Genomic DNA, 27,748 nt, shown 5'->3' on the forward strand with positions numbered 1-27,748 from the left:
GAGCACGTGACCTGTAGGTTTGGCGCGTCTATCGATTCTCTTCCTCTCTCTCTGGAAGTACAGGGCTTTGACGCACGCCGTCAATTGTGCTGACTAAATTGCAAATCTGGATCTAAAATCTACACAAAGGGACATTACAAACGAGGAATCTTACGTTTCTAGCACGTAACAGGTACGGTCTGTCATTACTTTATCTGTCGGTTCTGTAGGACTTGCGTACACATGCGGTCCCGTTAGGCCTCAAACCGCCGGTCGCGACACGCTTTCCTCGACGTCCACACGATTACTGATGTAACTACGCGGCAATCGTTTATTATCCGTCACATATTTTCCATTCGCACTAAATGGCCTATTGGTTATAGTTTATTTCCATTAATGCTCAGATATTTGGTCTTTAATCAGTTGAACTAGTGAGGTGAGACTAGTTCATTCATCAGCAAATGGAGAAGCTGCCAGTCGCGTTATCTGATGTGTTTCTGGATTAGAGTTTTTATTAAATATCTATTCATTTTGTTTTATTTTAGTAACTACATAAGGATTTTGTTTTAAACCTCCTAGTCATTTTCTAATTTTTGCCGTTAAACCTGTAAAGCCTGAAGTATGATAATAAGTAATAATTTCTCTTACAGTTTATTGAAATTAAATGAAATGAAACTTTAATTCTGTAACGTTATGTGTTTTGTATTATATTTGATACATCAGGCTTTTATGATAAAAATAAGTAAAAATATACAGTACAAATATATACAGTTACAGTAAAAATATGGAGCTCATACTCGATGAGGAAAAAAACACCTCATTTGCTTAAATATCCAATGCATGTGATGTGGATTTTTGTTATTATATGTCCAAAAAAAGTTGATGAAATTCGGGTAACTTGCAATGTAAGTCACTGAAATAAGTGTAAACAAACTACTTGCGTAAAATGCATGTAAATTTAAGTCGTCACTATATCTGTCAACAATATGTCTAGTCAGATTATATCTAAATGCTTAGTTTTATATGATCAAAGCTCTGTAGTTATATTATACAATGCAATACAAGGAGGATTATTGAGATTATGTACAAATAAACCAAAATCAAATTTGATACATTTAAAAAAAGAAAAAAAGTCAACTCAAGTTTTAATTACATTATAAAAGTTATTCTTACATTTACTTTAGAAAAATCAGTAAACATTTCCCAGCAGAAAGACATGTTTACAGTTATACTAAAAGGCCTTTTATTTGTATAAACTATCCATCAGACTAATAAGGCATGTACAACATTGTGTGCGACAGGTTTTTCACCATAATTTTGATGGTTTTGATCATTTAGAGCCCTTTGCAATTCATGTATCAAATATGATACTGTAGGCTTTATTATAGGGTTAGCCTAATTGCTTCTAAACAAAGCCTTGTAGGTTTGAGAAAGTATTATTGACCACTCTCTTGATTTCTGTATTTCTCATTTCAGTTTTAGCAGCCATCTGTTATGTCACGTTTCTTCGCTAAATCCGACAGTGAGTCGGAGGAATCCTCGTCCGCCGATGAGATCACCCCCAAAGCCACCGGGACTGCTTTCAATAAGCAGTGAGTCTGCGTTTCTTTACGGACCCTTTTCACACACACTGCAAACTATATAAATATAAGAAGATACAGCAACTGAGATTTGACTTCTTCCTCTCTTCTGACTTCAATCTCCTTTTTTTCTTCTTCTTTTTGTAAAGTTGTGGAAACTAGAGATTGTCTGTTTTTGATTTGCTGATACTAAAATGGTAAAATATGTCTCATAACCTATTGTTTGGCCAGTAGCTTTAAAAATAAATATGAATGAATAAATAAATAAAAAAACTCTTAATATTAGATAGTGCTTAACTTTATTAGAAAATGAACAGTGTTGACTTAACTTTAAGAATGTTTTGTAATTACCAAAAATAAATTAAAATACAAAAACATTATCTAAGGATTATCACTACTGACCACTTGACTATTTTATTTAATTTTTTTGACATTTAAAGCATATATTGAGATGATGTGACACGTGACACGCTAAGTATCATAACACAGATGACTTTATTTTGGTTTTGGTTTCGTAGTTATTGATTAATCGTCTGATTGCGGTTATTCAGTCTCTTCACAATTACTTGAGAGAACTGCAATAATTGTGCCGTATAAATTTCATCCACATTTTGCTATCCAATTAAGGGAAATTATATTTATACATAATTATTCACTACAATTTCACACCATTAAAGTAAATCACGTTGACCTATTTTTTTTTACTTTAAATTTTGTTATATTTTACAAAATTCCAAGAAAAAGTCTAACTTTGACAAGAGCAAAACAGAATGAAATGATTAATTGCACTTATTTTTATGATCATCTGCACAGAATTCATCATTGCAATTCTAAAGTGCCGCAATTAGTTATGAACAAAGTAATTGTCTTCAGTGGATTTATTAAAAACTATTGCAGATAGTTCCACAAAGCAACTGTTATTGGTGCCGATTAATAGGTAAAAAACAATACATTGGTCGACTTCTAATGCGCAATCATGGAATGTTTTCATTACAAAGGACAAATAGCATTGAAAAATCAAGTTTGTCGTACTCTCCTTTTTACCACTATACAAGTTTACCCATCAATGATGTATTCTGGGTCTGAAAAGCAAGGAAATGTGAAAAGGGGTCGTTGTGTGATCAGTTGTGACGCAGTAGTGACTCTGCTGGTGTCTCTTTAGGTCCCTGTTGCTGAGCGATGATGAGGAGGACACCAAAAGAGTGGTACGCAGTGCCAAGGACAAGAGGTGAGTGTGGGATGCCAACGTACAACGTCGGGACTCGAGAATTAAGGAGCGTTCACACTGACCTCATTTATAAACGCATTTCAGGTTTGAGGAGCTCACCAACTTTATCAAGACGATCCGCAATGCCATGAAGATCCGAGACATATCCAAATGTCTGGAGGAATTTGAGCAGCTGTGTCGAGCGTTCATCAAAAGCAAAGCCATCGTGGACAAAGAGGGCGTGCCGCAGTTCTACATCCGCCTGCTTGCTGATCTGGAGGACTATCTCAACCAGGTCTGTGGATCATACTGGAGCCAGCAGGAAATCTAAAGTCACATGATTAAAGGCCCAGAAATTAAATTTCTGTCATCATTTACTTGTTCCAAACCTTTATACTTTTTTTTTCTTTTGCTGAACACAAAAGAAGATATTTTAAAGAATCTCGGTAACCAAATAATTAATGCGCTCCATCTACTGTTTGGTTACAGACATTCTTCAAAATATCTTCTTTTGTGTTCAGCAGAAGAAAGAAATTCATGCAGGTTTGGAACAACTTGAGGTTGAGTAAATGATGACAGAGCTTTCATTTGTGGGTGAACTATCCCTTTAATGCTTCTCCATGAGCATTCAACAGTGTTTGCTTTCATTATAGCTATGGGAGGACAAGGAGGGGAAGAAGAAGATGAACAAAAACAACGCCAAAGCCTTGAGCACACTGCGCCAGAAGATCCGCAAATACAACAGGGACTTTGAAACCGAGATTGTCAGCTATAAAGAGGTACTGAACTGTAGCCAAAATGTTATTTGTATATGAGCATGTTTATGAATTTTTACTGGGTTTCAGCCGGTCCTTAAAGGGTTAGTTCACCCAAAAATGAAAATTCTGTCAGTAATTACTCACCCTCATGTTGTTCCAACCATGTAAGTCTTTCGTTCATCTTCGGATCACACATTAAGATATTTTTGATGAAATCTGACAGAATTCTGACCCAAACTCGCCGGCCCAGAATAGTTATTAAAAACATTGTTAAAATAGTCCAAGTGACTACAGTGGCACTACATTAAGTTTATCATGCGACGAAAATACTTTTTGTGCGGAAAAACAACAAAAATAACGACTTTATCCAACTATTAGTGTTCTTCAATGTGGGCCTGTGACGAGAGTTCACGGGAGCGCCAGGACGCATGCGCGAGAACTGAGCTTACGGCGTTCTTCTTCTACTAAGTTACTGCCTGCTCACTCCTTGGGAGTATTACCGCCATCTACTGTACAGGATACAGTGCACGTCTTCCTCGGCTTATGAACAGACCGTTTTGCGCACCCGGCAATGTCGGGACGTCATCCTGTACAGTAGATGGCGGTAATACTCCCAAGGAGTGAGCAGTCAGTAACAAGTAGTAGTAGAAGAAGAACGCCGTAATCTCAGTTCTCGCGCATGCGTCCTGGCGCTCCCGTGAACTCTCGTCAGAGGCCCACATTGAGGAACACTAATAGTTGGATAAAGTCGTTATTTTTGTTGTTTTTCCGCACAAAAAGTATTGTCGTCGCATGATAAACTTCATGTAGTGCCACTGTAGTCACTTGGACTATTTTAACGATGTTTTTAATAACTATTCTGGGCCGGCGAGTTTGGGTCCCTCTGAAAGCCTATGGAGGAGTCAGAATTCTGTCAGATTTCATCAGAAATATCTTAATGTGTGATCCGAAGATGAACGAAAGACTTACATGGTTGGAACAACATGAGGGTGAGTAATTACTGACAGAATTTTCATTTTTGGGTGAACTAACCCTTTAAGTCTTAAAGGCGCACTATGTATGATTTTTGGATAGGGCTGTGCAATTAATTGGATTTCAATTTCGATTTTGGCTCCCAACAATCACCAAAATAGTACAATCGAGTAAAAACGATTATTTTTGCCATGTTCTGTTTTGCAAGAACACTCCTATTTTGTCTTGTGTTCTGAATGACACGCGCACTTCCGCCCCTCCCAAAGCCGTAAACTCTCTCAACTTGAATGTTTTGATAAGACTTAAAGAAGTGAAAATGATCAAGTTACGATGCAATGCTGGCCCGATTGTGCAAGTGACAATTCCGTCATGTCCCGACACCTAAACGCGAAGAGTGTAGTTTCGACGCTTGCCTTGTCCAACCCATTTTGAGAGACAGAAGACGCAGCGCCGCTGAACACTCATGCGGTTTGTGAAATTGCGTCTTTGCGAAAGTTTTAAAATGATAGATTTGATTTTATAATCTGTGTGGATTCATTTAGGCTACTCATACAATCTACTTGTTAAAGTGAATCAATGTTTGTGGGGGAATTTCCCGCATTATAAGTGGTAGACCTGCGGGAAAATTAAAATACTTGAAGTATTATCTGTTATATTATTTATTTTAATAGTTCAAAAAGTGTTCAAATTTCAATTTTTTAAGAATTGTTTAAAGGTGTCTTTTTAATAAATGCAACACGATCCCAAAGTCATGTGAAATAATCGTTACATAATCGTGATTTCAATACTGACCAAAATAATCTTTATTATGATTTTTTCCATAATCGAGCAGCCCTATTTTTGGATCAAAATATTCAAAAACCACTAGAACAATGTTATGTATTTTGTTGATTTGTGTACTTACATTATCCTAAATGTTTCTAAGAAAGTTTAAATCCAGAGAAATTAGCCGTTTTAACCAGGACACAGACCGTGACCATGCGTCGCCAATCAATGACATCATACCCGCGTTACCCTCGATTTCTGGTTTTATTTTGTAGAAACGATGGAAACACCAAAGACACTTTAATATATTATGTGTATTTTTAGATGGGTGAGCAACTGTTTGTATACATTCATCAACAGAAAACGAATCATTGTTCTATAGCTCAACACAGTTAGTCTTTTTGTCTAAATCTCATTTTCTTGATTTACCGCGAGTACCATGTTTTACCATACCTAATTATATTGTAATTTGTTGTAGATGATTGCCAGAAGGTGTATTTTATCTCCATCTTTTTGAATGAGAAGCTGGAAGCATAGACATTTCATAATAAGAGTCCTAAGGAATTTCGGTTTTGTTTATATTTAAAAGTTCTGTATTATGCATAAAATCTTTTTTTAGATATTGGCCTATCTGTCATGTCTGTGAGGCATACACTGAGTTTCGGTTAATTTATGATGAGATTTCAATGCAAGTGACCGCGGCGCGCCAGCGCACGATCATGTCATGATTATTGTCTGCTATATTTGATTCTTATTTATTAAATCCAGGCAATTGGTTGATGAAAAAATGTATGCATCCCATCTTACTTGTGCTGTTCACTTTTCATTATCAACATAGATGAAAAAAATAACATTATAATATTTTAACAAATATGAACTAATGCACTTATTTAATGAACTCAGGGCAAAATGCATCCTCGCAGCAGTGAGTGGGTGGTTGTTTCGGAGATGCGACATTAGGTTAGAGGTGTTTCCATCTGTCGCAGTCACCATTGCACAATTTACATTGCACAATTTACAAATTGCCGTCAGTATTTACCGCCTCTCCCTTCTATCTCTCTCTCTTTCTCCTCCACACTGTCACTTGATGACAACCACACATAAGCATTTTTAGGCATTAAATAAATTATATTTATATATTATATATAAGTGCCGGTAATGACGGTATTGAAACTGATACCGTTGCTATTTTAAGACCCCGCGGTATACGATATTACCGTAATACCGCCCAACCCTATTCTGCAGATCTTAAAAAGGATCTTAAAGGGGTCATATAATGCCATTTTTGTACAAGCTAATATGATTCTTTAGGGTCTAAATTAAAAGTTTGTAATATACTTTAATTAAAAATTCTCATTAGTATTGTAAGAAAACACTAATTTTACCTGGTCAAAAACAGCCGTTTAAGTGCATGTGTCTTTAAATGATAATGAGCTTGGCTCACCCCGCCCCTCTGTTCTGTGCGTACACCGTTTGTAACACAATAACCATAACGTGTTGTTCATTATAAACGTGGGATTATGAATTATATTGAGAACGTCGTACATAGAAAACATGCCGTAATGTACCTGAGTGTAAACCTTAGCCGCATTAATCGTGAAGTGTGCTAGCGATTTGCAAAGATTAATATAAAGGTTAATAAAACGTTACACTCACTTCTTCTTCTGGAGGTGCAGCAGGAACACGAATAGTTGGTACCGATCCTTTTTTCAGGAGCAGCTTCTTAGCAAAACCAGCTTTACTGACCCTCGTTTATAAAGCAGTCTGGTGAGAAATGATTCGGCAAACATGAAAGCGTTGATCGTGGGGAGTATTCCCTTCGAAAACAAAACTCAGCCACTGCGTCTTCAGCGGTTCAGATTTAGGAACATCAAAATGACTGCTGTGTTCGTTATTACACCCAAGAACAGAACACCACAATCGCTGAGACGCCATTCTGCTCATAGACAGTGCTCCAGCGTATCAACAATGACGCGCGGACTATGATTGACAGCTCGCTCACGAGCGAGGGCGGGTCTGTGTTGAAGCGCTGCTGTCAATCAACAATCGTGGGAGGGGCGTCCGACCCTGTGACGTCACAAGGTCGAACGGCTTGATTTGAGAGAGGGGAAAACATATAAGAAGATATAAAAAAATTAATACGATTTTTATCATTTTATGATGGTTGTGTACAGGCACTGCCAACACACATTTCAGTACAATCAACTTGTAAAAGTGCATGTACCATTATGACCCCTTTAAGAAACCCTGCAGAATTTCAAAGAAACCTTTCTCTCATAAGAATTGAGTATTTTTTCCTTAAATTGTCATTAGTGTAATTAAAATAAAAACAGTAATTTATACGCTTTTGTTTTATTGTCTTTTTTTTTTTTTTTTTTGCTGTCAGTCTCATGTTTGCTTTGTTTTTATTGCAGAACCCTGAGCAGTCAGCTGAAGAAGAGGAGGAGAAGGATGATGTTGGCAGTGGTTAGCCTTCTTGTTTATCCTTGAGCTGCTGTCAATTTTCCATAAAGTTGTATTATGAAATAGTGTAATGGTGTGTCTTATGTCTTGTTCATTTACTCTTTTTTTTTCTTTTTTTTTTGCTCCTGTGACGTGTAGGATCCTCAGAGAGTGATGATGATGATGACGATGATGATGTCACTGCCAAGAGCTTTATGAAGAAGAAGCCTCAAGAAGAGGAGAAGAAAGCACCAGAGGCCAACAAGTTCCTCAAGGGTGCTGCTGTAAGTCCAAACACTCCACGTTTGTCAATCAGTTACCCCAAAACGACTTTTTGAAATGTTCTGTGTGACTACCATGAACATGTGTTTACCATTCATTCACCACTTTGTCTTTGTGTCAGGATGAAGAGTCAGACAGTGAAGATAATGAGAGTGAAGACTGGGCCTCTGATACAGTGGACAGCGGCAGTGAGAGTGAAGACATTGATGGAAATGCAGCGTCACTGGCTACGGCTTTCCTCAAAAAGTATGTGCTTCAAAGCTGTTGAGTAGGGGTGTGTGATGTGTATCGTCTAGACTGCGACCAAAATGGTCGACATATTCAACCATTTTTTGAGAATGTACGAGTTAAAATTTGAAGTGGTTGCATTTGTGCAAGTGCATGGTCACGCACTATGGTCATGTCTGCCTACCTGCACTTTCATTAGAAATTTGTCTAATCTGTAGGGTTGGGAACCGAGAACCGGTTCTTATCCAGAACCGGTAGTGTTTTTGAAAAATTACCGGAACCGTGCGAAATTCCTAAGTTTCGGTTCCGAAAACGGTTCTGGTGGGCGAAGTGCTGGAAGCTTATCCTTTAATAGCGACGTCTCACCTCATATTAAAATAGTAATAGAATGCACTGAAAAGCCCTCGCGCTACTCAAATACGTTTTGCGTCAGACATCAACGCATAGAGAGAGAGAGAGAGAGAGAATATCCCCACGCGATCTTATTCCTAAATTACAAAAACCTCACCCCTAAACATTCAAATCTGTTTGCGCTGTCGTTGACCCAGAGAGAGCAGTTGTCAATATGAAACAGCTTTACAATCACACAGTATCAATATTTCTGTTACAAATATTCAAATGATCACAGAAGTACTGAGATAAGTTTATAATTCGAGTATAAACACTGTCTACTGTAGCAACCAAAATATTGTAAATCACCTTTTGAAAGTCGCTGTCTTCAGATAACGAGTGTATCGATTACATCTGATGCTTCAAAACATTCATAAAGACGCAGTCCGTAAGTTCTTTGTGTTCAGAATTTACAAAATGTATACAATGAGCGAGTGCATCATGAATGCCTTTTTTTTTTCAAACCGTGTTTTTGTCTTATCCTGAATTACTACGTTAAGCCTGCAATACGTGTTTTTACTCGGACTATACTTTAGACTGGCGGATCGCAGCCGCTGCGGAGTAGCCCAGTACCTGCGTGACTCATCATAGACATAAATAGAGAGAAGTAGCTCCGGCTACAATGTTCTTCCGCAAGACGCGTGCAGTTCTGTTTATTAACCGCTAGAGCGCTGATTTATCCACTAATGAAACAAGTAAAGTCTTTATGAATCAATCATTCAAAACGATTTTAAAAATAATCTGTTCTACACACACTTACATGGGTGTTCAAGCATATTCTACCCTTCTGAGAGGTGCTGGAGATACAATAAGCTAGGAGAGGTCCCAAATTATTCTAGAGAATGCAGAAATTTTTATTTTCCTTCAGAAAAAAATATTTTTTTGCAAAAATTGCTTAATATGTTGAATTTGTTGACATTACCAGTCTGTTAAACTCATTTGACAAGTATAAGAAATAAACACAAAAAGGATTGTGGATTTTTCCCTTACTACTATTTTTTATTAGTTGTTTTAATATTTTTTTATTGAATGGGAACCGGAACCGGAATTGTTTGGCGTAATCGGAATCAGAACCGGAACATTTCTTACGATTCCCAACCCTACTAATCTGTCACGTATTATCGACTAGACCAAATTGGCTATTCTTCCATAGTAGTCGGTTACAGTAGAACATCAAGAAGTAGCCTAGCAGTTTCACACTGGGAGCAAGAGCATCGCATGAGCAACAGTGAAGTGCTCATGCTCAATTAAAGTGAAGGCACTTTTGGTGGACAAAATATTGTAAAATTTTAATATTGTAACGTCTGAAGAATGACAGACAAGGGAGGGTCCGTTCCAGAACTTTTAATCGGAACGCAAGAACAACTCTACACAAAATGACCCAGCCTCACTCACTCGCTAACCCTATATATATATGCGCATGATATTTCTTTTAGTTATTATGTAATGCACAGACAGGTAGTCTATATAGGCTCTAGCACTACCCAAATCAAACCCGAGTGTGCTTTTTCATCCGCATAGTTTGCTCTCTTGTACAACTGAAACGGCATGATCTGAGCAGTTTTCTTGGATGTGTTTGTTGGTTGTGTTTGTTGTTGCTTGAGAATGTTACACCTCTCCATGTTAAACTTAAGACTATCAAGTTTATAAAAACAAATATATTAAAAATGCTCACTTGAATATAGCTTTGGAGCTGCTGCTGTGACGCTGTACAAACGCTTCCAGTGTGAATACAGCGTCAGTGACGATGTAGTCGTGGAACGGCCGAAATTCGCGCATGTGCAGCTGCTGCTGCTTAAAGTCCCTATTATAAGTCATGTACACTCTATTCAATGGCATTACGAAGCTGGGAAGAGCCAGGATGTTATTTAAAATTTCTGCAATTTTGTTCGATTGGAAGAAGAAAGTCTTCATAATAGTAAATTATGGGTGAATTATTAATTTACCGATACCAACTGTTGTTTTAGTTTCATATTTAAAATATCATTTTATTTTTAACAAATAATTTCATAATTGTTCATAATCTAAATCTCACTTCAGATGCAGATTCTGTGCCACTTGTGGATTCTGTTGATACTGATTTCATTTGATTGGTAACAGTGTCTTATTATTCTAATATCACTAAACACACTGGGCGAAATATCATCTAATTATAGTTATTGCCAAAATCCTTGACGGAATCGAGATAAAAAAAATTGTCTATCACACACCTCTACTGTTTTTCTCTTTGTGCCTTAATGGCATCAAGTGTCTTTTAAACTCCACTGAGACTTCATAATCATTTGCCCACACAGAGCTCAAGACGGCGACAAGCCGGCCGACAGCAAAAGGGAGGAAAGAAAGAAGAGACACAAGAATAAGGAGCGAGCAGAGGAGGAGGGAGATGGAGAGGAAGGAGGATGGGAGACTGTGAAGGGTGGCGCGCCGCTTGTGAAGGAGAAGCCCAAGATGTTCGCCAAAGGCACAGAGATCAATACTGCTGTCGTGGTCAAGAAACTCAGCGAGATCCTGCAGGCCAGAGGAAAGAAAGGAACAGATAGGTATGAAAACATCATCAGTCTTTCAATGAGTTGAGCTGCTAGACCCTCATGTCAATCATTTTATATTAAAAACAATCATATAATTTAATCTTTTATGTGGACTCCAAAGTTTTCAGATGGTATGACCACTCAATATTCATGATTAATGAAATAATCATTTTCTAAAAAGTACAGTTTTATCAAGTTTATGCACTCGTGTATTCAAGAGAAATTTTTTTAGTCACTACTTGAAAATAGAATGTTTACAATAAAAGTATATTTCTAAGAACTCATTTTAAATATATATCATTTTTAATATACACGACAAAAGAATGATGGCTGGTAAGAATTTTTTTCTGTGTGTGTTTTTAAAAAGTATCTTATGCCCACAGAGGCTGCATTGATGCAAAAATACAGTAAAAACAGTAATATTTTGAGAAAACCGTTTTCTATATTAATATATTTTAAAATAATTTATTCCTGTGATGCAAAACTTAATTACTCCAGTCTTCAGTGTCACATGATCCTTCAGAATTCATTAATATACTGATTTGTTGCTCAAGAAACATTTCTTATTATTATAAATGTTGAAAACAGTTGTGCTGCTTCATTATTTTTTTCCTTTGGATTCTTTTAATCGAAAGTTTAAAAGAATAGCTTTAATTTGATATATAAATCTTTTGTAATATTATAAATGTTTTACTCTTCTGATCAATTGAATGTGTCCTTGTTGCATAAGTGTTTTTTCTTTGGAAAGAAATTCTTATTGACCCCAAACTTTTGAAAGGTAGTTTTGCTACTCAGCTTGTCATTTTTACATGGTAAAAAAATGAACAGGCATAAACACAACAAAAATGTATTTGTTCTCTTGTCATGCAGAGCTGCTCAGATCGAGCTCCTTCATGCTTTAGCTGGCATTTCTAATGAGAATAACCTCGGTGAAGGCATCCTCGTCAAGATTAAGTTCAACATCATCGCCTCCCTGTACGACTACAACCCCAACCTAGCTGCCTTCATGAAGGTGAGAAGCTCTCTGGCGTGCTGACGGTATTACATTACAGTCATCAAGCATTTCAGCTTAAAGAGGACCTATTATGCTTTTTTTGCATTTTCAGCTTTCTTCAGTGTGTTATGTTGCTCTTTGAGCATGAAAAAGGTCTGCAAAGTTACAAAACACAAAGTCCCTCCAGCGGGAGTTATTCTCTATATCAGTGTCACTGTTTCTGAACTCCCTGAAATTGAAAACATTTATTGAATTGAATTGAATGCATTTATTGTCATATTTGCATACGAAGAAATTAGGAGTGCTGCTCCTGAATGATGTTTGAAGGGCATACATACAACCATATAACCAGACAACGATATAACCACATCAAGAAAGAAACTCTAGACTATACAGTACAGTTACAGACTTAGTATTCACATTAACCTCTTATTTAGTGCATTTGTTTCAAGTCTTAATAATTAAAGTGTTCAAGTGGTGAAATTGCACGTTGACATACTGCACATTACATAAGACAGCAGTATAGACAGAAGAAGAGATTGGAATAAAAAATAATAAATGTAGTTAAATAACATGAGTGGAATAGTATTTTAACCCCGGCCTTTGCCTTTAGTGCATTTTTGAGTTTAGAGTCCGGATTGCTACTGGAAGAAGCTGTCCTTAAAGGGATACTTCACCTCTGGGAAGATGAATGTGTATTTAAAATAGGTCATTTAAGTAGAAGAAATGTGAAGAAATTTTTGAATTTGGAGCTTTCTAGACTGAGAAAAGCCAGAAAATGTATTTTTGGCTTATGTGGATGAAAGACAACAACTCCCAGAATGCACTTGCTTCGCTGCCTTAGGAGGACACGCCTACCGGTAAGAGTGTGCAGTTGAAAACAACAAAGCTTACAAGGCTAACTTAGCCTACGTGATGAGTTTGCCAGGGATCTCTAGAGATCGGCCAAAATGTCCGGGATTCGGCTTTTGCGTTCTACAGTCGCCATTCATTCATTATGTTTACTGTGGTGAGCAGGACGAGGCTGACGGCCGCGGGAGAACGGCGCGAGGCCGGTGGCGTCATTACTGAGACGCGCCGGTCTCCCATCTCTCACGGAGGAGAGGGAATTTTCTTAGCAAGGGTAAAACGCACATCAACCGATCACTTGTTTAGCGTTCATGTAAACACTACATTCAGATTCACCAATCGGAATGAATTCAGTTAGATTGAAACAAAAGGTGTGCATGTAAACAATGAATGGCGACCGCAGAACGCAAAAACTGAATCCCGGACATTTTGAACGATCTCGCCCGCCAGACAAGTCCGGGAAAAGGAGGATGGTAACCCCTACTTACTCAGCTTTCTCCTACTATTCAGCTTTCTCCACAGAACAAGAGCATGCTAGCTTAGCTTCCAAAGAAAGACGGCTGACACTGTGTACATTCAGTGAGTGAGATCCCACCCTCTATGGGCGGGTTGAAAACATGCGGAACAACGCCATCTACTGGCTGTAGTCTTTAGCCTCTGGCCAGAAAATCCTCCGATGACGCAAAATGACGATTTTTGCGTCATCGGAGGATTTTTTCCAGACAAAAAATACATAAATCTCTTGTCTCAGGGGGATATGAGGGTGGAAAGCATGGTAATTCTAAAATACTACAGGTTTTCTACTAATATAAAGCTTAATGCTAAATCCTGAAGTAACCCTTTAAGTCTTGTTGTCCTTGTTCTTAAGGATCTGTATCGTTGGCCTGAGGGCTAAAGATTAAACAAGTGGTGCCCTGGATGTGATATGGCTCCACATGGCTCCGGGGGGTTAATAAAGCCCTTCTGAAGCAAAGCGATGAGTTTTTGTAAGAAAAATATTAATATTTAACACCTTTCAAAGTAAAATTTCAGCTTACGCCCATGCGCAGTCTACTTGCGCCTAAAGCGCAACTTGTGATGTCAGTAGTAGCATAGTTGCATCATGGTGTAGAGTAAATATCAGCAGTACGTTGCATTACTCGCATAAGTTTATACACTTAATGCGCTTTACAAGTCGAATCCATATGTATTATTAACCCCCTAGAGCCGTGTGGAGTTCATTTATAATGGATGGATGCACTTTTTTGAGCTTCAAACTGATGGGTACAATTCACTGCCATTATAAAGCTTGGAAGCGTCAGTGTTTATTAACATAACATCGATTGTATTCGTCTGAAGGAAGAAAGTCATATACACCTAGGATGGCTTGAGGGTGAGTAAATCATGGGCTCATTTTCATTTTAAAGTGAACTACTCCTTTAAAGCATGCAAAACTATTCTAGTAGTACCCAAAATCAAGACTTTTTAAAAGGCCATATGTCCTCAAGGCTGTAATGCACTACACAAGGCATCATGCACTTGCTGGCTTTGTGTATTGTTACAGAGAAAAGCTGGGCATCATACGCTAAATTACTGAGAATCCCACATTAACAGACTTTAACAGAAGTCAGCACAAACATGACAAACTCATGCAGAAACAGGCACCTCTTTTGGAGACACGTGGCAGATGAAAACAATACTCAAAATATCAAACATGTTTAAAGGAATAGTTCACTTAAAAATGTAAATGTTGTCATCATTTACTCACCCTCAAGTTGTTTCAAACCTGTATGACTTTCTAATGTTTTGAAGAATGTAACTGGACAATTTATCTGAGAGGAGTGGAGCGGTGAGAATCTCAGCTCCTCGCTCACGGAGCTGTTCACCCCCCCGCTCAAAGCCACATCAGGCCGGTCTGCCCAGCGTCTGCTCAGCTTTATCGCTCAGTGCTCAACGCAGTTTGAATCGCGCTCAACTCAAATGCTGAACACAATGCGAGCTACTTTAGCCAGGCGAGGAAAAGACGTGGATTTTTCTTTCCAAAATCAAATAACATCATGCTTCAGACTCACGGTGTGAGCGGAGCGAAATTAGAGCGGGATATAGGGCGACGCTCCGTCCTTTTAAAGGCACAATATGTAACTTTTTTGCTTTAAAAATAGCAAAAATCACTATATCTATGTTATATTTTTTTTTTTTTGTGGTGTACTTGCATTATCCCGACTGTTTCCAACAACTTTCAAACCAGGAGAAATTTGTAATTTAATTCAAAGACACGTCCCGTTTCTTTATTTCCGTTTTGTCGCCGTCAATGGCGTCATATCCACGTTGTCCCTGGTTTCGGCTCGTGCTGCCATAGCAACCAGAGCTATGAACCAGAGCCGTCTGATAGTAACCAAAGCGACAGACGTGGACAAATGTGTAGTTCGCAGTGTCTATTTGCACTCTGTTGTTGTTTCGTTCAAACATTATGGACCATGGCAAGCAGACTTTGGATAAAAAAGGAGAACTAAAACGAGAATCAATATCAGCGCGGTGTTTTCGAGATGCCGAGAGCTCCCATAGTATATAAACGAGAGCTCCACGTCCGAGACTTCGACCGCTCCTACATGTACTTATTAAACAGGTGAGCACATTTACATAAAACTAATCAATGTTTTATAGTTCAACAATGATAAAATGTCAGAATATGATCTGTATGTTATTCTAATGTTGATCTAGCTTACTGCTAGTCTCATACAGACAAACTAACATACATTTCAACACATTCAAATGCAGTTTAGAGTGATAGTGTAATGTTAGACCAAGTGAAACAGCGTTGCGTTACCTCACAAGTTTAATTTGTCTAATAAACTGACCTGTGAGTTGTACAGTTATATGCGCAGGACTTGCGTTGCGTGTGGAGCTGATAGCTGTCTCTTAGCAATCCTGAACTGCTTTATATCACAGTCATGATAAAAACATTGATGTATTCAGTCATCCATAAACATTATTAGATCAGTCGGCTTGACGTTGACGACAAGATCCATAATTCTTAGCAAATGTTGCGTCATCAATCTACGCCTTTGTTATTGTAAAGAGGTTAGCGACCCCTAGCGGCGAAAAATTCCATACTGTCCGTTTAAAAATGCCGCTCTGCGCTCTGTCCAAAATCCGCCCGCTCGCGTTCGCGCTCCACTCCGCTCACATGCTCTGGTGAGGCCCGTCCACTGTCTGGTTATCGACATGCTTCAAAAATATCTTTAATATCCTCTGATTGGACAAAATCATAATATGAAGCTAAAAGAAAAATCTGAGTTTGTGCTAGAGACCTGCGCGGGACACAATTTTCAGTCCCGCTCCCGCAGTGTTCAGTCCCGCTCCCGCAAAGATTTGTCATTTTTAGTCCCGCTCCCAACCGCATCAGTGATATTATGTCCCGCTCCCGCCCGCAAATGCCCGCAAGACGGCAGGCAGGATGTATGTTCACTTTCTGTCTCACGAAAGGTCTTGGAAAAAAAAATACAATTTGTGTCCGTTGTATGTTCACACCTTTTGGCATTTATCGCAGCAGGCAAAAGGTAGTTGATTCCCCTCTCCATCATGCACAACCAAAAAAGACTGCCAAATGTCTGATTTGAGGTTTCGTGTTTTTTTTTTTTTGTAGTAAATGTGCGTTTCTTTAGAGAAGTGCTTACATCTGAAGCGCTTAGGCCTATATCTGAAGCACTAGAGGTGCTCTTTTCCTCGTCCATACTGTCTATTTTGAACTTGAAGCTTTTGAATTCGAACACGGAGCAGCGGGAAGGAATTGTCTCTAAACAAGTGTGCGTGAGATTAGGCCCCGCCCTACCCCAAACGACAACATCCAAGTTTAGGCTGCTTAAAACGTTTTTATTGCTGCCAAACAGAATCTCCCTCACAACTACAAATTATGTACGCTACTTTAATCATTTATATATTTTACTTTACACTCATATTTAATTTGCGGGAGTGCAGCGTATCATCCCCCCCCGCCCGCACCCCCAAGTGCACCTTCATCATCCCGCCCGCTCCCGCAATGACCTTTCAAAATTTGTCCCACGCCGCTCTGTTTTGCATCGGTCCCACGGGAGTGCAGAACTCTAGTTTGTGCCCATCATACAATATGCCATTTTATGCAAAATTTGGCCCAAATCTGCAGACTGACTGCAAGTCAGGGCAAGAATATGTGCAAAAGTGGTCTAGTGTAATCCAGTCTTTACATTTATGCCCTGTTTCACCCTCCTTTAGGTGGATATGTGGAAGAAGTGTCTGGACTGCATCGACGAGCTGCTGGACATCCTGTTCAACAACAACAACATCTTCATCGGAGAAAACATCATCGAGGACAGCGAGAACCTGGCCATTTCTGACCAGGTTAGTATTACATGTCACGTGAACAGCATTTCATGCTAATTTTTGACCAATTACAAATGTAATGTAAACTAAAATAATACTTTTTTTTGTCTTAATTTCTTCATTTTCAAACTTTAACCTATTGTGTAATGTCTTTTAATACTATTAATTTTTTTGATAATAGTTTTTGCAGCCTTTGCGGTTTGATAATTGCACTAAGCCATGTCACCATTTCGGTTTTATTTCAATTAATTTTGCAGCCCTAATTGGGACTTTCACATGAGGGAGAATGTTTTCCCCTCCCAGATTTCGCACATGTTCAAGCAGTGCTTTATGCATTGCTACACTTTTGACAATGGGCCTTTTTTGCTTGTGTAATTTAGTTGATGTGATCAGTAAGGCTGTTTATGAACTGCGTTTCCTCTCTTCAGCCGTTCCGAGTACGTGGCTGTATCCTGACTCTGGTGGAGCGGATGGATGAGGAGTTCACCAAAATCATGCAGAACACAGACCCTCACTCTCAGGGTGAGTACAGACAGATTTCAACCTCTGCGCTCATTAGGACCGCGTGTGTCGTGATAAAGCTTCCTCTCACACTCTTGCAGAGTATGTTGATAACCTGAAGGACGAGGGCCGTGTGTGTGGCATCATTGACCGCCTGCTGCAGTATCTGGAGACTAAAGGCAGCACGGAGGAAGTGTGTCGCATCTACCTGCGCAGAATCATGCACACGTACTACAAGTTCGACTACAAAGCCCACCGTCGCAGCCTGGGCCTACAGGGAGAGACAAAGGTGAGTGTCTCGCCATCGATGGAGAAAGATGTGGAGCCAGTAGGAGTGTGTGACATGTATCATCGAAGATATATCATAATTGTTGTTTTAACAATGTGGAAGATGACAATGTTGTGTATGTCTCGCACTTCGCAAAAAACAAACAAAAACACTGTGTTATGAAGCCTAGTAGAATGCCATTACAAAGACCCTGCAATTCAAGAGATGGCAGCAATAATGCCCCTTTGAGTTTTAGTTTTATACTTCTATGTGATATCCACCTTATTTTTAATGTAAGAGCATGTGTGGACATTTGCAACTTGTGCAAGGCTTCTGGTACCATTCGCTTCCATGTTACATGTGCAAAGGCTGCTTTTTATTGCAAACTGGTATTTATTGTATTTACTTATCATTATCATATCATTGTTACAGAATGAATCAGCGTTTTTGAACAAATCGTATGATTCACAGTTCCTGAATTCGGAACTCGTACAACATTTACCCTATCTTTCTATAGCAGTAGTACGCTAGTATGCGGTTCTGAATTCAGCAAGTCACTTGCTTTGTTCCTCGAATTAATCAGGTGTTTGAACTAATAGGTTGAATAAATTACAGTGACCATTTCATTTAAGAAAAATCCTTTTCAATATTTAGAATATTATTGTACTTGCAGTGTAAATACATCTAAATACTGCTTTAGAAGCAGCTTCTCTGCCACTTCTGCAGTGCAAAAATGGATTTGGTTTTATTTGATTGGTAACAACCTATAGTGTCTTATTCTAAATGAATTTGATTAATTGTAAGAATTGAACACATTAGATTATGCATGTCTAAGAACATTATGAAAAAATTGCCCTTTATAAAATGCCCCTGGAAATTAATTTAAGGTGATAATAATAAAAAACTACGTTTCTGTCAGTGCTGGGAACTGACCACCGCACAGATTATGAAGAATATGACAAGAAATAATCGTCTCGTTATCGACAAAAACCCAGAAATGGAGATTTTTGTCAGTATCACACACACCTCTAGGAACCAGATGGTTTCAGCTAACTGGTCCATTCATTCAGACTCCTAACCTCAGGCCTCTTTGTCCATTAGTCTGAGCAGGATCAGGAGGAGAGCGAGGGAGAGGACAGTGCAATCATCATGGACCGTTTGTGTAAGTTTATCTACTCCAAAGACCGCACGGACCGCATCCGTACCTGCGCCATCCTGTGCCACATCTACCATCATGCCCTGCACAGCCGCTGGTACCAGGCCAGAGACCTCATGCTCATGAGCCACTTACAGGACAACATCCAGCACGCCGACCCTCCTGTCCAGGTTCACACACGCTTTCTCTCTGAAGAACAGTTGGTTTGTGTGATTTGAGAGTTTCCTCGCTGAACTTTTCTCATCTCTTAGATCCTGTACAACAGGACCATGGTGCAGCTGGGCATCTGTGCTTTCCGTCAGGGCATGATCAAAGACGCCCACAACGCCCTCCTGGACATCCAGTCCAGCGGCAGAGCCAAGGAGCTGCTGGGACAGGGACTCCTCATGAGGAACATGCAGGAGAGAAACGCTGAGCAGGAGAAGATCGAGAAGAGGCGACAGGTACAGCCACATCACACCTGACAGTTCGCTCTTATGAAATCAATCACTGCAGTGGCTCATGTTCAATATATGATTGAATTTGTTAACTTTGATGCCTGAAGTCCAAGAAGGGCTGAAATAAAAAAATTTGTTGCAGTTGTAAGGGTTTCTATAAGGGCTGTAATATTTTGTTTTCAAGAGAGATTTATTCAAAAATACATTATATAATGAAGACCTCAGTAACAGGTTAAGTAAAAATATTGTGAAAGTGTAGTACAGTTCATATATTTAGCAAAATGCTGCTCTGTATAGTTATTTTTTTCTAGCTAACTAACAAGAAATGGACATTAAATGGCTTTCCTGAGGTATATGGAACGTTATGTGACAGTTTACAAGCCGTTTAATTGACGTCTTTGAAACACTGAGCGATTACATAAGACTTCGTACATAATACCAACATACCATTTATTTAGTGCTGTAACGAAAGAGGAAGAGATGATCGGTTTATGTGCTCTTGAAATTAAATTTTGGTATACAGCTCAGTTTTTGTGTGTTGATTATTATATCTAAAAATATATAGCAATAAGATGGCAACTAAATAGCCATTGAATTTAATAATTTGGACTAATAGTTTAATTTTAAAATGTAATAATAATAATGTACCAACTGACAGGGTTCCCTGTATAGCTTACAGTATTAGTTGAGAGAGATTTTTTTTTTTCTTAAGAAATATGGTGCTGTACCTGAGATATATCAAAACAAATCAATATTGCACCAAGTTTGGAATATAATGGAATCAAGAGCTTATTAATCAAATCAGTTTGTGAAACCAGTCAATAAACAGTTCTAGGTTCTATATAGAAAGTTTGGCCAGCAATGAAATTTACCACAATCTCTGGTTGTGGCTGATATTATGAACATATTATATTATATACAATTTTGCCTGCTTAAAAAGCCCTAACACTGCCCTAAAATGGCAAAACACTTGAAGTATACATTTATGCAAGTACTTCCATATAACCAAACTCGTTCTTTTAGACTTATTAAACTCATCAAAATAATCAAACTTATTGATTGATATGATATGGTTACCAATATAATTCATCCCCAGTTTTGATGCTTGTAGCTGGGTAAATTTGACGAGATCGAGGTTATGTTGGAGGATATGTTTGTACATCAATTGAAAGTCCAAATAATCAATATTCAGTCTTTAAAAAGTACCTAAAGACTTTGCAAAATAATAATAATAATCCAAGTTTAAAGTTTTATTCACAAATAGACATTCATCAATACACATGCATAGAGCACATCAAATATGGAAAATGGATATGAGGGTTACCAAGTGATTGAAGTTTTCATTTATGGATGAACTATGACTTTAAATGTTTGTCATATTGTTTTTTTAGGTGCCGTTCCACATGCACATTAATCTGGAGCTCTTGGAGTGTGTGTACCTGGTGTCAGCCATGCTGCTGGAGATCCCTTACATGGCGGCACACGAGTTTGATGCCCGCCGCAGAATGATCAGCAAACAGTTCCACCACCAGCTGAGGGTGGGCGAGAGACAGCCACTGCTGGGTGAGTGAGAGAAAGAGGAGAGGAGAGATGGGAGATACAAATCGGCTTTTAATCTCAGTAATACGAATAACCTCTCTCTCTCTCTCTCTCTCTCTCTCTCTCTCTCTCTCTCTCTCTCTCTCTCTCTCTCTATATTTCCTCCTCAGGTCCTCCTGAGAGCATGAGGGAGCACGTTGTGGCTGCCAGCAAGGCCATGAAGATGGGCGACTGGAAAACCTGCCATTCCTTCATCATCAACGAGAAGATGAACAGCAAAGTGTGGGATCTGTTCCCAGAAACCCAGTGTGTGCGGGAAATGCTCGTCAGGTAGAGACTCGATGGTTGACATCATTTTAGCGTCACATTTAAACTCGATTAACTTTTGGTTGTGTTTTCTGAACCTACAGGAAGATCCAGGAGGAGTCGCTGCGCACTTACCTATTCACCTACAGTAGCGTGTATGACTCAATCAGGTACATGTGATCAACACACAGCCTAGTGCTATATTCATGGCCAGAATTGGTTATCATTTACTAAAGATGTCAGTACTTTTATTTCTGCCTGAACTGTCCTTTTGAATGGTTTAAATGGAGCCCAGTGATTTTGCAGCTCTTCATTACTTTCTTTCTCTGTGTTCTACAGTATGGCGACTCTATCAGAGATGTTTGAGTTGGAGTTACCCACAGTGCACAGCATTATCAGCAAGATGATCATCAATGAAGAACTCATGGTAAAAGAAAAACAACCAGTTTTACCCTAACTATTCCATCCACTATCCATACTGGTACCTTTATTCATTTGTGTGTCGTCCGTCAGGCATCTCTAGACCAGCCGACTCAGACAGTGGTGATGCACAGGACGGAGCCCACATCCCTGCAGAACATGGCCCTGCAGCTCGCCGAGAAACTGGGCGGCTTGATGGAGAACAACGAGCGTGTCTTCGACCTCAAACAGGGCGTCTATGGAGGCTACTTCAACAGAGGTATATACTCGTTTCAGGAAAAACAAGATTGATTAAAGATCACGTTCATATAAAGATCATTTTATATGTTAAAATAACCATATGTAAGGAATAAGTGACTATTTCTTTAAATTTAATGTAATTTTATTATAATTTAATTAGTAATAATGACTACATTTACATGCACCCTCATAATGCAATTATAATGGGATTTTGGCAATATTGAGATTAAACTTTACCTCGTGTAAACAACTCTAATGTGATTAAGCTCATAATCGTATATCAATAATCGCATCAAACCATGTGGCGTATGCCTATGTTATTTGCTGTGTTTGCCATGTTTATCACAGCGCAGAATAATATCCAATACGTCCATAGAAATGTGTTTTGTATATTTTGTGCTTTGGGGTATGCGAATAATGGCGGTAAAAATAACCACACTTCTTGGTAAATAATCAGAATTATGAAAATTGTATGTAAACAGGAATGAAGAATTTAATTACTCTTTTTACGATTATTGTAAAAATGATTTGTAAAATAAAAACGCATTATTGGTCCACATGTTAATTCAGAACATTAATTGAAGAATAATAGAAAAATAATATTATTTACTGATAATTATGATTATTTATATACTTTTTTATTATTATTTTTATTTAAATGCTATTATATTTAATGGGTATTATATTTTATAATTTAATTAGGGTTTATTCAGGTTTAATAAATAAAATCTGTTTTGTGTTTTTGAAAGATGCTCTTATGCTCTCAATGGCTGCCTTTGATTAAAAATTCAGCTTCACCATCAAATAAATAAATTACATTTTAAAATATATTAAATATGTTGAAACATTTTTGATCAAAATTGTATATATATCCCACCATAATTTCACATGACTTAAACCTCTCTTTCTCGCACACAGATCAGAAAGGTGGTTACCAACAGAAACAAGGCTACCAGAGAGGTAATTATCATTTACAAAGCCATTTGAACACTCAACCATGAAAGAATATGTCAGTTTAGGGGTGTAACGGTACCGTCACAGTTTGGTGCATATAGTCAGACGATGAATACAGTCAGTCACAGGTGATCCACGCCACAATCCAGAAGCAGGTGCTCGCAGAAATGCAATGCTGTTTGCTAACCACCACAACAGAAAAAAGAGCAAGAGAAGAGACGATCTACGCACCAACACAAAACAAGAGTTCAGATGACACGCGAGAGCTTGCTAGTAGTCTACACACTGATTACTGCTGTTATAATGAGGGGGGGTAGTGGACATCATCCAAAATGTGCCAGTCACTGGAGCTAGGCAGAAAAAGATGACAGGAGTGCAAAAACTAAACTCTTCATAGGTGTATTTCTCTTTTTTTTTGTAATTTTATAACACAAGAGATGCTTTTCAGTTTTGTAGCTGATCGTGACCAAATAACTTTTTTTTTATATCAGCCCTACAAAATATGACCTAAGCAAGCGTGCACATTCTGTTTACTGCTTAGTGTTTAATACACTCAAGTAGGGCTGCATCTAACGATTATTTTTGTTGTCGATTAATCTATCGATTATTTCTTCGATTAGTCGACTAATCTAACGATTATTTTTACGATTAATCTAATGGTTATTTTTTGGGATTAGCCGATTTATCCATTGGCAAACTTTCCAATAAATAATAATAACAACAATATATCAGCTGTAGTGCATCTGTATATTATTTTAACATGAAATCTATGGATGACAAAAAAATTGTATTTCAGAAAGGGTAATTGTCATTTTATTATGAAATATGCGAACAGGAAGCATTTCGTCACCTTCCTAAAATAATTGCCCAAGTCATTTTTTCAGGTTTCTCAGAAAACACAAAAACGGAACCAATAATTGAATATCATCACCTTCCTAAAATAATTGCCTAAGTAATTTTTCAGGTTTCTCAGAAAACACAAAAAAAAATGAAAAATAACTTCAGAGGTTCGTTCTTCTTGATGCAGCTCCCATCTTGAAAAGCTTGTAAAATTGCCTTTTAAAATTGCTTGTAAAATCTTTTGACTTAGGCCAAATAAAACAGCCTAAGTCACACTCTTGACATAGGCCATTATACTACAGGGGTAGAAATGCATGATCTGTTCAACTGAGGATGTGGGGATTTTACCAGAGGTGGCCAGCATCATGAGGAGATGACTTATGCAAAAAAATCATTTTTGTCAAAAAATGACTTAGGCAATTATTTTAGGAAGGTGACGATTTTAAACTTTATTTTTAACTAATGGTACTATTTCATAAAATGTAAGATGTATATAGTCACAGGCCTACAGTATTTAGGAAATGTGTTTACTAGAGTCTGTTATTAATTACCATAGTGGGAATATGATTTACTCAATTAACTTGTCCGAAAATGCACTTGTTTATCTGCTAAAAGGTTCACATGCACTATATTGCAGCCTAGGCTACTGGTAATGTAAATATAAAGTTTGGGGCCGATCACACCTGACGCGTTTTTGAGTGAGAGGCGCCTATTTTCAATTGGTTTCCTATGGCAGCGAGCGTTCTGCGCGCTGTTTATGCGCCTGCTGCGCCTTGCGTTTTTGAAGTTAAAAAAAAAACTCAGAGCGGAAAGAGCGCCCGACGTCATCGCGTTTTTTTCCACTGTCCAATCGAATGAATGGAGAATGAATTCCGTTTTAGTGATGAAAGCTAGTTAAGCTACAGTTGCTTGAACGCCCGGAGAGTGCGATGATGGAGGATAAACTTGTGGTGCTCTCGCGGGTTGCAGGAGCTTAACGACTTCACGAACCGTAACTACCACAATGTTAACAAAGTAAATATAGTTAATAAAAGGCTGATTTGATGTTTACTTGACTGACAGGACAGCTGTTTCAGTGGTGCCTAGCAACATAAAAAACGCAGCGCACTGCTCGTTCTGTGTGATGGTTCAGTGCTGTGCACCTCGCGTTTTCGAACCTGAAAAACGCGTTAGGTGTGCTTTAGTCGTTTGTTTTTAAAGTCTACATTAGAGACCTGCGCCGCGCGGGACGGATTTCTCCCTTAATAATTCCTAAAATGCTGACATCTCAGTTCATCACGATCTCACAAATCTCTGTTATTATCAGTGAAACTGGCTGCACAATGAATCTTTCATAATATCTACACTTTGTTTGTTATAATCAGATGATTTGCCAGTATGCAGAATTCAGCACTGAACAAAAAGATTCTATTTTAAATGCATCTGATTGGCCATTGCGTTCAAGAAATCAACACATATGTCTGTGATTGGCTACATTGTTCAACGCTGCAAACATGTTATAAATAGAGACTGGCCTGTAAATCGTTTCTATTTTGTTTTAGTTGTTCTTGTTGCTTTTGTGCAACAGATAAATGAAAATTTATTTGTTTTTAGATGTTCAATTTATAGATATTTCTATTTTGTGGGAGTCCCGCGAATCGTTTTATTCTCCCTCAACCAGCACACACACGAGTGCATTACCGCCCGCGTCCGCACTTGGCCATCAGAACTAACTGTATATTCCCGCGCCGCACTCTGTTGCGTTGGGTCCCGCAGGAGTGCAGGTCTCTAGTCTACATGTGCATACACACCTTTTAAAAAAATGGCACATGCACTGAAAGCTTCGCGGGAGCGGGAGCAGAAGCCGCCATTACTCGACATTTAAACGTAAATAATTAATGTGACGCGTCGTTGCGGCCCTTCACTAATGGCGCTTTTCCACTGCATGGTACGGCTCGGTACGGTTCGACTCGGCGCGGAACGGTTCGGCTCGCTTCGCTTTTCCACTGCGTGGTACGACTCGACTCGGTACGGCACGGTTCGGTTCGCTTTAGCTCGGTTGCTTTTCCACTGCAGTTAGTACCGCTTCAAAGTGGGTGGGACTGATCGTTATAGTTGCCGTCTCTACTGCCATGATATCATCATATTAAATGCGAATTTTTCATTCCGTGTTTCCCCATCCACTCCTCGGCAACCAACGAGAGGAACGTCTGCACCTCGTCCACTGACCACGATTCAGCCATTTCTTTTTTTGAAGTTTATACTCTTTTTTTTTTTTTTTTTTTTTTTTTTTTTTTTTTAAGCAAATACTTTTAAAACAGGCGCTACAGCGCTGGCTGTTGTCTATTGGCTATTTAAATCTAGTGGGTTTAGTGTCTCGTGTCGTAAATACAATGACGCTGGAAGTGATGATTCTGTCTGACCAATCAGTGATCTGCAGTGTTTTCACGTCACATTTTAGTATCGGTACGGTACGCTTGGAACCTCAACAGAGGTGGTACCATTTAAAGCGAGCCGTACCGTACCGTACCATGCAGTGGAAATGCGCCAAAAGTGAGCCGTACTGAACCGAGCCGTACCGTACCATGCAGTGGGAAAGCGCCAAAGCGTGCCGTACCGAACCGAGCCGTACCGTACCATGCAGTGGAAAAGCGCCATAAAGGCTATTCTGTAGCAACTACCTCAGGGGGGATGTAATGCCTCTAGTTGGACAAACTGTGATTTGCACTACTGTCTGCTCAAAATACATGAAAAGAAACCTAGCATTGGGGATTTGTTGCTTTTTCTTGTACCGAACTCATATCAAATCGTGACCCCAAAAGTGAGGTACGTACCGAACCGTGGCTTGTGTACCGTTACACCCCTAATGACAATCCATACACACTCAGACTGTACACTTGTGTGCTTGTCACTTGTGGTCACTTGACGCGGCTGCTGTGAAATGTTGCTGAAAAAGTGTGTTGAAGTGCTTTTGTGGGTGAAAGTGCTTGTCCTCTAAACACTTTTCACTATGCAGCTGGAGACCAGAGGGGAGGTTACCAACAGAAGCAAGGTGGTTACCAACGAGGTGGTTATGAACATGTTAAATCATTAATCTCTTCATCTTACTCACCTGTTCACTAATTTCTACCTTCACCAATGAATGCGGTGGCAACTCTCCATCTGGTTGTTCTAAGGCCCCCTTTACTTTTTCTTGCTCACTATCTTATTCTTCCTTGAGAAACTCAAAGCAGCTTTAGTGTAAACAGTGATATGAACAGTAAATGCCACATATATCACTTCTGAAGTTCAATATCGCTGTCTGTTTCTGCTCTCTGTCACTGCTATAGATCAGAAAGGAGGTTACCAGCAGAAACAGAACTACCAGCGAGGAGGATACAGGAACCAGAACCAGAGCTCATACTGATCCCAGTGCAGCCTGTTCAAACACGGCTTCATTCCAGAACCAGACTGCGGGTTCATCTGCTTTGCTCTTCAACTCCAGATCTGTTGCATTACATCAGCCTTACCCTCTGTTTTGCAGTGCTTTAGTTGCAGATAACATCAAAACATATAAACCCGCTTTTATTGTCAACGCATAAAGTGGCACCACAATTACCATGTTTTTCTGTGTACTTGAGTATTATTTGAGTACTTGAGTTTACAGTGTGGAGGGTTCTGGAGTAGCAGTTATGGAGATAATACAAAATATCAAGTTTTTTGTGGTGAATTGGTGAATTAATAAACATTATTCAGTCAAAACGAAGTAGAGTTTCCGTCAGTCATTTGTGTTGAGGTTTCAATCTCATGCACTGGT

General features: G+C 38.8%; 2 protein-coding genes across 3 annotated transcripts in view; one reads left to right on the forward strand and one right to left on the reverse strand.

Annotated features, from left to right (window-relative positions):
* LOC311096687 (integrin alpha-X-like) overlaps positions 1–27,748 on the reverse strand; it is a 569,425-nt gene that overhangs the window by 166,990 nt on the left and 374,687 nt on the right. The window lies entirely within an intron of this gene.
* Positions 31–27,697, forward strand: eif3c (eukaryotic translation initiation factor 3, subunit C). 2 transcript variants are annotated; one of them, XM_084136003.1, is made up of 23 exons: positions 31–172; positions 1,456–1,571; positions 2,722–2,787; positions 2,872–3,061; positions 3,420–3,545; positions 7,676–7,727; positions 7,863–7,987; positions 8,107–8,231; positions 10,898–11,143; positions 12,002–12,143; positions 17,205–17,330; positions 17,741–17,834; positions 17,915–18,102; positions 19,183–19,407; positions 19,489–19,680; positions 21,066–21,237; positions 21,384–21,543; positions 21,624–21,689; positions 21,859–21,946; positions 22,033–22,198; positions 23,098–23,139; positions 26,969–27,019; positions 27,282–27,697. In XM_084136003.1, exons 2-23 carry the CDS (start codon positions 1,474–1,476, stop codon positions 27,356–27,358), a joined length of 2,817 nt encoding a protein of 938 aa, XP_083992129.1. In that variant the 5' UTR covers positions 31–172; positions 1,456–1,473; the 3' UTR covers positions 27,359–27,697. The 2 variants fall into 2 exon arrangements, with proteins under 2 accessions (XP_083992129.1, XP_083992130.1); XM_084136004.1 differs by lacking the exon at positions 26,969–27,019 and having other exon boundaries at positions 33–172.

The sequence above is a fragment of the Abramis brama genome (genome assembly GCF_963993115.1).
Source record: "Abramis brama genome assembly, chromosome: 14".
NCBI lineage: Eukaryota > Metazoa > Chordata > Actinopteri > Cypriniformes > Leuciscidae > Abramis > Abramis brama.